This window comes from Uranotaenia lowii, chromosome 3 (assembly GCF_029784155.1).
Source record: "Uranotaenia lowii strain MFRU-FL chromosome 3, ASM2978415v1, whole genome shotgun sequence".
NCBI classification, from domain to species: domain Eukaryota; kingdom Metazoa; phylum Arthropoda; class Insecta; order Diptera; family Culicidae; genus Uranotaenia; species Uranotaenia lowii.
In genome coordinates, this window is record NC_073693.1 from 336771358 (window position 1) to 336784864 (window position 13507).

At 39.1% G+C, this 13507-nt stretch overlaps 1 protein-coding gene across 1 annotated transcript in view; it reads left to right on the top strand.

The window, feature by feature from the left end:
• LOC129756073 (chitin synthase chs-2-like) overlaps window positions 1-13507 on the top strand; it is a 72274-nt gene that overhangs the window by 32633 nt on the left and 26134 nt on the right. The window contains exons 5-7 of the mRNA XM_055752826.1: window positions 5510-6049; window positions 6113-6374; window positions 6433-8032. Coding sequence (XP_055608801.1) covers window positions 5510-6049; window positions 6113-6374; window positions 6433-8032 — 2402 coding nt within the window. The remainder of the gene's footprint in view (window positions 1-5509; window positions 6050-6112; window positions 6375-6432; window positions 8033-13507) is intronic.

Here is a 13507-nt window from a genome sequence, read left to right on the forward strand (position 1 = left end):
CGAAATGAATAAATTCCGGGATAATGGTGTTGTTGATTGTTAAAATCAATGTTGATGTTCCTATGATTCCTGCGTTGGTTTTTTTTTTGTTATGCGGCGGAGGTCGATGATTTTTTGAGAGGATAATTCTTCCAGCAGTATTTTATCTTCCATTCCATCCACTTCTCGGCAGGTGACCACTAATTTCCGTTGATTTAGGCTTGGATGACGACCTATCATAATCGGTGTACCATCTAATAGGGTAGTTAACGTTGTCAGCAGTCTTCCTTGGTTCTTGTTCCTGATCTTAAGCACGTACCAATTCCGCGACTTTTCGTAAAAGGCTCCTTCAATTTTACCCGCAAAATTCTCGATGGAACGTCCAATCAAGAACGGGTTTTTAGGCAATTGTTTTCCTTTAGCACCTTGAAGCGTTAAATAGTATAACCGACCGTGTAAACTTTGGGCATCCATCCATTCCGGAATGGTCCGGTTTGGATGGTCACCCGGCGATGGGCTCATCACCACGCGCTCTACAACACTTTATCAATAGAAAGAAATCACTGCCTTTTGATCGAGGATCGAGAGTTAAAAACATCCGACTCCGACGAAGGCTAGAAGCAAACTCCACGTCATTCTTAGCTTTCCAGAATTTGTTTTGAGCGTATTTGGTCCGGGAAAATTTGTGCGTATAAACCAATGAACCTGGCAAAATTCAAGCACAAGATTTAAAATTATCACAAAAAACCGGATAAATCAGACAAAAACCAGGCTTTTTCCCATGAAATTTCAAAAGAAAAGTGGAAAATGAACACATGAAAAATTATTCTTTATTGAGTCACACCAGCAGCGGTTTTCAATCCAAATGTTACAATTCCAAAAAACAAATTTTTTCACGTGTATTTCTTTGAAACAAGCTCAAAAAATCTTTCGTTGTGTAAAAAAATGTAGTTGTGTGTGGTTTGGATTTTGCTTGGATTTTAGATAAATTTAAGCATATTTCTCGATATCTGGGCAACAAAAAAAAAGGTAATCTGGAAAGCTTAGTCACACCTATCACTCCCATCAAACTGACATTGTTTGAAAGACTCTAAATAGCTCGTTTTTTTTTAATTAAGTTTTCTTTACTCTTTTGAAACTTTTTTATTCCATTTTGCTCTTTTTAGCATTCTGGAAACTCTAGTGTACACCAGAAAACAAAAATTCAAATATATTTTTCCAGTCCCCTTTCAATAATTATTACGAACTTTATTGGAAAAAGGGTCAAATTCAGCAAGGAAAAAGTTTGTTCAACTTCGACATATGGATAAGATTTTGATTTTTTTCCAAAAAAAAATTTTGATTTGAAAATGGTTAATTTTGTCCTAAAACTTTGTATTAAAAGTTGAAACGAGTAGTAATTCAAAATAAAAAAAAATCTTTAAAGAATTGGAATGGTTCATTTTGTTATGCTCACCGTTTAGAAATTAAGGGGGGGGGGTAGGGTCTAACGGGTATAAAAAAACACCATTTTCACGATTTTTTTCTAGAGCTATCGTACAAACAAATGTATTCAAATTTTTTGCATTATACAAAGAATTGTTGAAAGAACATTTAGTAATTTTTTCGTAGAAAAATATTTAAAAATGAACCGGTGACGGAGCCCTTTCGAGTATGCCTTCTAGAAAACAGGATTTGCGGTGGACACTGTATCTCAGCACAGAATCATCTGAAGTCAAAAAATCAGAGCAAAATATTTTTAATAGATGTTTTTCTGGACCCCAACGTTTTTATTTAACTTAAAATTTTTTTTATGAAATTTTTGTGGCTGTTTGAAGTAAAAACTACGATTTTTCACTTAAAAATCCGCCATTTTTCACCTCTAAAATCTCCCCAAAGTAAAAAAAATCAAAAAAGAAAAACGTTGGGGTCTGGTTTTTTATATGTAGAAAATATGTTCCAAATTTGAAAAGAATCGGATAAGTAGTTTTCGAATGACGATGTCCACGGACTTTAAAAATGTGCTTCCGAGAAAAACGCGTTTTAAGTTTCTGCTCTTGCTTTCTTGCAGTATTAGATAGGAGGAGATAAAGGCCTATAACTTCTACAGTTTTGCTTCAATTGACTTGAAAATTTGACACAACATTCTTGATATGTTTTACAATAAGAAAATAAAAAAATTAAAAAATCGATTTTTTTAAAGTGTTAGACCCTACCCCCCCTTAAGACATTAGTTGAAAAAATAGCTGCCCATTTTGCGTGAGAATTTACGATATTTATTGAATAACCTGAAGTCTAGCAAACCAACTGATATCGTATCAAAAACCTTGCTAAATTTTGTCAATGCTTCAGCAAGAAGCAGTAAGTATTGTAGATTAGTTTACTCATACACTTGGTTTTTTGGATTCTGTTTTTCGAAGTACCTACACTGACTAACCAACTGCACTTTGTTTATCGAATAAATAGCTTGTAATTAATTTATTATTGCTTTAACAGCGTCAGCATGAATCCCAAAGAAGTCATACATGTCGCGACATGACGGAAGAAATACCATTTTTATCCTTTTAAAGTTAAAAAAAAAAAACAAAATCAAAATCATTAGTTTCAATGTTTGAAATTCCAACCTTGAATGGTATGAAAATATAGTGAATGTTTAATTGTCCAGAATAAAGGTAAAACAAGTAAAAATACCATAAACGTTTGGTTTAAAATGCTTTTGTAGAGGATAATAAAAAAAAATTCCCGAGAAACCGAGAATCCTCGGAAAAACGATGCTCAGATTTCCCGATTTCCAGGAACGCCAAAATGTCTGGGAAATGGACACTCTACTTGAAATATATGTAAAATACACCAGAGCAATTACCGGGTAGTGCAAACAAAACTCTTATCCTACATCGAAAATGTTCATTCAATATCCAAAAAAGTTGAACGTTCCCCGATGTATCTTTTATCAGTTTCAATCTCGTTTGATCATTACAAACTTTGTTTATTCGAGTGAAATTTAAAAATATTTTTTTTTATTTTCTTTTATTTTATTTTTGGCATTTTATCAAATTACGAAATTCAAAATAGAATCGATAAGACTAGGATCGATCTATGGATGATCGAATTTATTCAACTCAAATTTTTTATTTTTTGATCGATTTTCTGGCATGAAAAAATCGATTAGATCGGTTTTTTTTTTTCGATCCAATCATTTGATCTTTTGGATTCAGGTTTTCGCTGAGCCGAGCTATTTAAAACCAAACCTTAGGTTCCGATTAAATTTTGAAGAGTGTCCATTAATGGTCATTTCAAAACATAAAATTAGATTGGCTTTTTTGGAAATTTTATATGGAATTTTCAATATATTGAGGACCTTAATTAAAACAGTTAAAAGCATTTATTCCTACCAAAGAGTGGAGGTTTATGCATCCAAAAGTTTCACTTCTTTAGGTGGATCGATCCTACTACCGTCCATCTAAATCGATTTTAGTTATCAATCTTTTCCTGAAAGTCGATTAATCCTAGTCAGGACCCACTCCAGGCGACCAGACAGCATTTATGCTGTTCTTATTTTTCATTATTTACAAAAAATACACAGTTTTAAAATTAATTTTTCAAAACTTAACATTTAATCATGACTTATTTTGTGATATTGTTTATTGTGATGTCAGGACTTCAATTATCACATATAGAGTGTCCTTCCCAAAAAGGGAATTACACTATCGGGAATTCCCGGGAATTTGTAAAATTCGGTGATTCCCGATTCCCGGGAATCAAAGTTCCATTCCTGGGAACTCCCGTCATGTATAAAATTATTTCTCTGGAAAGCCTGATAGCATCTGGAACCATTCTTTTGACCATTTTTGTAAATGTTGTTATTCAAAACTCATTGAGAATATGCTAATTCCTGTGGCAGTAGACATTTTGCAGAAAATTTTGTGCAATTTTTTTATTCAAATAGATAAGTTTAAAAAGATTATGTATATATTTCCATATCGTTTTCATTGAACGAAACCCATAACTCTTCAAAAATACAGTTTGTGTTTTCTCGAAAAGCAATATTTATGCTCTTGTTTCCCTCTGGCTTTGGAAGCCAGCTGAATTTCAAAACTTAAAAATTACCAAGACATCAATTTCTTCATATGAAGAACAATTATGTAAAGTGTTCAGAAAAACGAAAAATAGTTGGATAAATTAAACAAATAAATACATAATGTATTTTACTAACCAATAATTGCATGAATGATTTCTTCATTTGACCTGTTCTGATTATATTACAGTTTGCTTGACTGTTTATATTTTATCATTGTTGAAAACAGTTGATGGATGGATGTTGGATGCTAGGCTGAATGGATGGTGGACCAGAAAGACGGTAGACTAAATGGATATTTGGCCGAATAAACGTGAGGCCTAAAAGACAGTCAGCCGAATGAAAGTTAGGCCTAATGGTCATGATACATCCATTCGGCCTAATAGCTTTAGCCAGATAACTGATTGTACCATTGCGCTTCTCCATCTTAAATTTGTTCGGCTCATAATCTATTCAGCCTAGTGCCCTTTTGCCCTACCTTCCATTTTGGCTGACGTCCACTCAGCCTAACATCTAGTTGGCCTACCTTATACACGGCTTAGTGACCATTCGGCATTACGACCATTCGGTTTGGCACCCATTAGACCTAACATCTTTTCGGCCAATAAGTGTTTGGTTGGATAACCTTCGAACGTATGACCAGAGATGCCAGGTGTTGAGGATAGAAAATTTGGGCAATTTGGAAAAAAGTCTGTGTATGTCTGTGCACAAGGAAGATCGCAAATTTGATTGCCCACCACGTCCATGCCGATCTAACTTAAAAAATAAAGTTTTGATGAATGATTGGTGAAATACTAATGCATACAAGAAAGATTTCTAACATTATCTGGTAATGAATTGTAGATATATGAATCTAGATTTCATCACTCACTTTTGAATCTGTGTCTGACCAATATCTGGACGAAGGGTCAAAAGTCAGCGTATGATCCAAACAACCCATTTGACCTAACACCATAGGCTGAAAGTTCCTTAGCCGAGTGGCCTTCTGCCCAACGACTTTTGGCCAAATGACCCAGCTACATTGGAAACACAGACGTTCACCCATCTTTCAGTTTTGGTATTTCCGGTATGTTGTTACTAGGGAAAGAGTAGAGCTGAACTAATCAAAAAATAATCCAAAAAATATGTAACCCGAGAAGCCCATTCTGTTTGGGAAATTCACATATCATGTGGAAAACTCACAGCTCGAATGCTGCTTTGCTGATCTTATCAAAGATATAAAAGAACAAAGTAAATGTTGTAGTCACCGATAAACTGGAGCTACGAAAGATGTTTCTTTTCATCGTACTCCTGTCTGGATTTAAGATGTATTCAAGCTTTCCTATAAGTACCAACAACCGATCAGAAAAATAACTTACTATTCCGGCAAATTGGGTTAGAAGAGAAGCAAATGTTTGATATCTAGAAATTCTATGATCAAAATTGAACCAGTATCAACAATATCTTAAAACCCTCGGTTTGATCTTTTCCCCACAGATGGAAGCCATCCTGAACGACAACTCCCCGAACATGAGCTCCATTATATCGGATCGGGAGACGTTCACAATCTTCCCGACCGAAAATGCCATCCTGTGGATCTTCCTGACGCATGTGCTTTGCTCTTACATCTGCTACATCTTTAGCAAATTTTCCTGCAAAATCAAGATCCAAAGCTTTTCGATGGCATTCCCTATCAACCTGGCTGTCCCGGTGGCTGTAACGTTGCTGCTCGTGTTCTGCGGATTGAGGGAGACTGACGTTTGTGCTTTCACGGCAGTCCTACCGGATTATCTATTTTTCCGCACGCCGCCGATCTACTATTTGTGTGATTATTTGGTGAAGGAGTTTGCTTGGTTGTGGTTGCTTTGGCTGCTGTCACAAACCTGGATCACTCGGCATATTTGGATGCCCAAAAGTGATAGGAATGCTTGCACTGAAAAACTGTTCATAACCCCAATGTACAATAGTTTGCTGATCGATCAAAGTATAGCCATGAATCGGAGACGGGAGGATCAAGAGGAGTTCGTGAAGAAAATTGTAAGTTAACCCTTTTTAAGATCAACTGTGTAGACTTTACAGCCTTCTCTTTGAACAATTCAGGAGAGCAAGAGAAAACACATGGAACACGTGAACGAAATCGACGCCAAAGCCTACGAGCGGCGAAACGACGAGATACAACCGTGCGATCGGATTCCGCAGATCTTCGTGTGCGCAACGATGTGGCACGAGACGAAGGAAGAGCTGATGGAGTTCTTGAAGTCGATTCTGCGCCTAGACGAGGATCAATGTGCCCGGCGGATGGCAATGAAGCACATCCAGACGTCGAAGGATGACATCAATTCGGATTATTACGACCTGGAGAGTGAGTTGGTATTGAATTATTTTGTTAGTCAGTAGTTTAAGGTGATTTTGTATTACAGCTCACATTTTCTTCGACGATGCCTTCGTGAACGACAAATCCAAGTGTGAAACGGACAACGATTCACCGCTGAATTCTTACGTCAAGTTTTTGATCCATGGCATTGAGGATGCAGCCTTGGAGGTCTACAAAACCAAGATGCGGATCTACCCTCCGACCAAGATCGTTACTCCCTACGGTGGCAGATTGATTTGGACTCTTCCGGGTCGAACGAAAATGATCTGTCATCTTAAAGATAAGAACAAGATTCGTCACAAGAAGCGGTGGTCCCAGGTTATGTACATGTACTATCTTCTCGGGTACAGAATCATGCAGTTGAACACTTCGGCTGAGAGAAAAATGGTCATTGCCCAAAATACCTATCTATTGGCCCTGGATGGGGATATCGATTTCCAACCGCAGGCTGTCTCGTTGTTGGTAGATCGTATGAAGGTTGATCCCGATTTGGGAGCTGCCTGTGGACGAATTCATCCTGTTGGAACGGGTCCAATGGTTTGGTATCAGATCTTCGAGTACGCTATCGGTCATTGGCTGCAGAAAGCTACGGAACACGTCATTGGATGCGTTCTTTGCTCGCCGGGATGTTTTTCGCTGTTCCGAGGCCGAGCGCTGATGGAAAACTCTGTAATGAAAAAATACACGACCAAGGCTTGCCAGGCGCGACATTATGTCCAGTACGATCAGGGCGAGGATCGATGGCTGTGTACGCTGTTGTTGAAGCAGAAATTCCGCGTCGAGTATTCCGCAGCTTCCGATGCTTACACCCATGCACCGGAAGGTTTCAACGAGTTCTACAACCAAAGAAGACGTTGGGTTCCCTCGACCATTGCCAACATTATGGACTTGCTCGGCGATGCTAAGCGAGTGGTGAAAACGAACAACAGCATCTCGATGCCTTACATCATCTATCAGTTCATGTTGATGTTCGGTACAATCCTTGGCCCTGGAACGATCTTCCTCATGATGGTCGGTGCTCTTGTTGCCGTCTTCCGTATCGACATCTGGACTTCTTTCCTGTGGAATGGGCTTCCCCTTGCCGGGTTCATGGCCATTTGCTACTGGATGAAGCAGAAGTACCAACTGATGGCCGCCTTCTTCATCTCAGCCATCTACTCCCTGGTCATGATGGCTGTCCTGGTCGGTATCATAATCCAAGTAATGGAGGATGGTATTATGGCTCCATCGTCTATATTCTTTCTCACGGTCGCCTTGCAAATCGTCATCACCGGCATTCTACACCCTCAAGAAATGGGCGCCTTACCGGCCGGAGTAGTCTACTACATAACCATCCCGTCGATGTACATGTTGCTGATGATCTACTCGATGTTCAACATGAACGATGTATCCTGGGGCACCCGGGAGAATCCTGCGGAACCTGCCAAAAAAGTTGAAGAAGTCGCACCGAAGGGCAAATTTCAGAAGTTCTTAGGATATTTGCGTTCCAACGACCCCGAAGAGGAGGGTTCGGTTAACTTTTCCGTAGCCGGACTGTTCAGCTGCCTGTTCTGTACCCATCCGAAGTCCAGCGCCGAGAAGCAACAGATGGTACAGATTGCGACTTCGCTGGCCGATATCAACACGAAGATGAAGGATCTGGAGATGTGAGTATAATTTTTGAACTGAAATCAATATTTGAGGAATTCTTGAAAATTACTTTGTTTTGGTCATTCATTGAGCTTACATATTATCAAAAATCATCGATACATATTTGATCTGTTCATCTCTCTCCTGAGTAAAATTGCTCACTCGTCCGAAGAATTGAATCTCTAAGCAGAAACAAGATTTTGTCTACACCAACACATTTGTTAAGTTTCATCTTCTCAAACGTGAGAATTTTTTGCTTGTGTTATTCAAAATCAGCAGTAATTTTAAATTTTTCACATTCGATAGTTTCAGAATTTGAGTAAAAATGTTCAAAATGATTCGCGGATATCAGGGTTTTTTACTTTTAAAAAGAAAAAAAAAAACGACTCATCTGAAAATTTCTCAAATTATTGAGGAGACTCTCCCCTGTCCAAGGCATTATTCAGGAAATAAATCAATAAGATCAACTTTTTTTATGAAGTTTCGCGAACAAAATAGGTAAGCGATATTTTTAAGTTCTTGCCAACCATATTTCCTAAGATCTTCAAATTTTACATTGTTGAACTTTGCTGTGTTTAGATATCATCAAAAATGAATATTTAAAAAGAAGAATTGTGGTTTTTTTTAAATTCAGCCAAAAACAATTTTTTTTTCTTTTTGATAGGAGTTTAACCCGTTAAGGTCATTCTTCCTCGATCCAAAAACTATGTTTTGAAGTGATAAACATAAAAAAATTACCAAGGTGGTAAAGGGTCATAAATAAACAAAAAACAAGAAATAAAAAATATATATATATGAAACTAGCAGACCCGGTGAACTCCGTTTTACCATGTTAAACTTGACGTCCATTTTCAATTTTTTTTTCGCTGTTTGACTTTAAAAAAGCATCAAATTTTGAGTTGTTAATCGTCTCGCTTTTTTTTTAATATTGCCGAATGGTATCAGGCATCAAATTCTCGTTGCAAATTAGACTTTTTCAGCACTCCACGTAATTATCAAACTTGGCATGCTAAAAAAATCCACTCTTTGTAACTTGTTCCATAAACAACTATATGTTGATAATATCTATGTTTCATTTGTGGGATACTATTGAGTTGATTTACTCCACTTTGCTCGAGTTCAGTTTAAGGTTGAAATCAAATCAAAAGTTTCTCATTAATTGGAATTTATTGCATATAAAACTTTATGGAAGATGAATTTTGAATATCGGGACAATCCTTGGAGTATTTGCCCAATATTCTGCCTTTTGCAGCACTTTCAGCTCCCGAGTAGCTATTTTTTAGAACTGAAGAAATAATAAACATTAAAGAAGATATTTTATTGAACATTTTCAAGCAGCTTTTTGTTAACTATCCTCACCCTTGGAAGCAGTGATAATTAATATCCATATTTTCATCAAAATCATGTCCAAAAAAAAGTTCACCGTTTTTTTTTTTATTTGTTCAAGTAAAAAAGGCTAACTTAATTCTTTTGAGCATTCACCCAATTAATCAAGAAAACGATTGGTTTTGAACGGAGGAAAAATATGTTTAAATTGTTTGTTATTCAACCGAATAACAGCATTTTCATTCTCTTTTTTTATCCTAAAGGACTTATCTGCCAATTTAATCCACTGTTTTTCTCTAGCTGAAGCATTGGAGTGTTCTAGTTTAAAAATTTCCTGAACAGTGTTGGAGGTGATCTGCGATTTCATTTAAGATTATATATGATTTTCTCAAGATTTAATAGATCAAAAAGAACTAATCTGTTAGGGTTACGATGATTCCATGAATTTATTCTATTTTCTGGAAATTTTAATGTTAATATGCCTTTCAAAACATTTAAGTGTCTTTTTTATTATAAATTGTAATTTTCAATAAAGAAACATAGGGGCAAATGCAAATGGATAACACCACAGTTCAATTTGTATATTCTTCCCATTTATTGATGCAAGTGGAAAAACATTGCTCTTTTTCAGATGCGTCTGTGAAAAGATTTTAAAATAAATTTAATACTTGTCCCTGTTAGTCTTTCTAATCAACTTTCATTGATTTATCTGAAGTTTTTCTCCAGAATTAAAGAATTTCACTGAATACTGTTTTACCATAAGACCTTAATTTACAAAGACATTTTTGAATATTCGCTTCAGATTTAACACTGAGCATTTTGGAGAAAAAATTCCTAATAGGCGAGTTGCCACTTGTTTCACCGTGTAAAATGACAGGAGTTAAAATGATTTTCAACATTTTCAGGTTGAAGGACAGGCTCTTGTTCAGTTAATTTGTCTGTTCATTTTCAACGGATTTTGTTGTTGTTCTGTAAGTTTAAATGCGTATTATGAGGGCTTTTCGTTGTCGGTGCCACAATTAAAAAGAATCAAGCTGGGATTAACTTTGCGTGTATTGGGCAACATGTAGGAAACTCAACCTCCCATCATCCCCGAAATGACGTGTACTCACTCGCTTTCACAAGGTTGCAACATGCTTCCTCCCTCCTCGGATGCCTCGGAGTTGGCGGCTGACCCACTGGACATTCACCACCGGTGCGGCGATTAAAATTTGTTGGCGGCTGCTCCTTCGAATGTTTGCCACCGATGCGGCGATGAGAGGCTAACGAATTCAGCAGCTGAATCAGCGCCCTCTGATTCGGCGGAGATTGGCCCCGCCGTGGCGAAGAACTTCGGTCCGGAACGGCAGCGGTACCCTGGAATTCTTTCGTCACTGGTGCGGCGACGAAACCGAACCTTTTCGGCGGCTGTACCACCAGACGTTGTTCGCCATTGGTGCGGCGATGGAAAGCGAACCTATTCGCCTTGGCTCGCCGGGTTTTCTTCGCCACCCGTGCGGCGATGGAATGCAAGCAGTTTCGACGATCGTCCCCGGGATTGTACGCCACTGGTGCGGCGACGAAGTTTGCTCTGGATTTGTTGACGTTTCCTTCGAATGTTGACCCCTGCTGTGGCGATGAATTCGCTTCGGTTCGGCAGCTTACCACCGTGATTCCTTCGCCATTGGTGCGGCGACGAAAAGCGAACCCTATCGGCGGTCGTGCCACCAGATGATTTTCGCCGCGGATGCGACAACGGAAAACGCCGGTATTTTCCCACCGGATCAGCGAAAGATGACCGGCGGATTCGGCGATCGTCACCGGGCCCTTTCGCCACTGGTGCGGCGACCTAAGGCCGTTCGTTTCGGCGGAGGTTGCACCGGATGTTGGGCAACTGATGAGGCAAGGAACTTCGGCGGATGCTCCACCAGATATTCGCCTGCTGTGACGGTCGGACCCTTTGCTTCAGCGGAAGTTCCTTCGGATGCTCCCTACTACGGCGACGCAATCTGGTCCGGATCGGCAGCGATATCACCAGAATCCTTACGCCCCTGATGCGGCGACGAAATTCGCTCTGGATGCTTTCGCCTCAGGTGCGGCGATGGAGAGTAATACTATTCGCACCGATTCGCCGGGATTCTCCCAACGGATCGGCGATAGATGGCCGGCGGATTCGGCGATCGTCCCCGCGCTCCTTCGCCACTGGTGCGGCGATCTGAGGCCCTTCGTTTCGGCGGAGGTTCCCCCGGATGTTACGCTACTGATGAGGCAGGGAGCTTCGGCGGCTGCTCAACCCGATGATCGCCTGCTGCGGCGGTCGGAGGACCTTTGCTTCGGCGGAGGTTACGCCACAGATGCGGCAAGGAGCTTCGGTGGCTGCTCCACCCGATGATCGCCTGCTGCGGCGGTCGGAGGCCCTTTGCTTCGGTGGCGGTTCCCGGATGTTATGCCACAGATGAGGCAAGGAGCTTCGGCGGCTGCTCCTCCCGGTGATCGCCCGCTTGACGGCGATCGGAGGCCCTTTGCTTCGGCGGTGGCTTCCGGGGTGTTATGACACAGATGCGGATCGGAAAAGCCTTCAGCGACCCTTTTGCTTCTTGTTTTTCAGGCCCGAATTTCTAGCGCTCGAACTTTCTCGGCACGGTACCCTTGGCTCTTCATTTTGTTTCGCCTGACTCGGTGCACGTCGGTAAAATGTGCACGTGGCGTGGCCCCACTCTCTCCGCGTATGTGCTGCTTCCTGATGTGCTTGAAACGGCTCTGGCACTAATTTTCTAGGCCTACAATCAGGTATCACGCGCACTGCCACGATGTTGTTGTGGCGACCGACCGTCCCGTTTTTTCCCCGGAAACTCACTTGAAGTTTTGGCGGTTTTGCACGCTCAGTATAGTTTACTGATTTTTCCTGCACGCTCAGTTTTGTTCATTCCTTTTTTGCACGCTCCGTACCTTTTCTATATTTTTGAGTTTATTTTTCATACACGCTTGCGCTGCCTCACTGGGTTTTTGGATGAGTTATTGTTGCCAATCGCTTTAAATGTATCAAATTTGAGACTAATGACTTAAAATAAAATCAAATGCAACAAGCGCTTGATACATCTTCAGTTAAACACATTTATACATGTTCGAAAAATGTTTTAAGGCGTATTAGATTATAAAATTGTATGTAAATCTTTCCACTTTCCTTTTTTTCAAATGTCCGCAAAGATTTATACCATTATTTCATATGCATCAGTATTAGACTCATATTTTTCAGACAACAATTCCATCTTCAATTAAAACGAACTTAAATTTTTATTTTTTTAAATCGTTTAAATGGTTTTGATTTGATCGGAATAATATCAATCTGGGTCATATCGAGGCGTCATTCATTACTATGTGCTGTACAAATGATCTAGGAATCAAGAAAAAAAACACTTCTAGGCTTCATTTCGCCGCCACATGCATTGAAATTATGCTTGGTTGAAAATGCGCGTCGAAATATTCCCACTAATCAGTATGCTAATCCATGGTTACTATCCACTCTCGACGTTTGCTCGCGACGCCTTGACCATGAAGACGAAAAACAAACCGCCCAGCGCCCAAAATAAAGAAAATCTCGAGAAAATGGATGCCATGACTTTAATTTGATTCAAATAACTACAAATTTAATTATTGCGGACAATTGATGCGACTTTTTGTTATTTTTATTCGATATAAACCGATTTGCATGGCTACAGAATATTCTAAAAATAATTTCATTCGAATCGTTTGGGTCATTTCGGAGGAGTAGTACTACAAACACCGTTACAAGAGAATTTTATATAATAGATAGAATTTTTTTTTAATATAAAATTCTCACTCATGATTCTAAATTTTTTATGATCATCACTTTAAAATATAATTTTTGAATGAATTTATAAAAATAAACAATTATTCTTAAGCTTCTAAATGAACCCTTGAGATCTGCAATACGATGTTAGATGAGAAAGATATGAATGAGATAAATGTTCATATTTTTCAAAGAATGATCCTAAACTTTTGGCCGATACACCATACTAAGAGGTGACCTCAAACTTTTGGACGATATCTTAAGTGCCTATTTCTTTAATCAAAAGCACGTTCCTCAATTTTTACACTATTTTTTTAATTGTGTTTTGCGAAGTAAACAATAAGGATTCTAATGCAACTCAAATTTTGAAACTTGG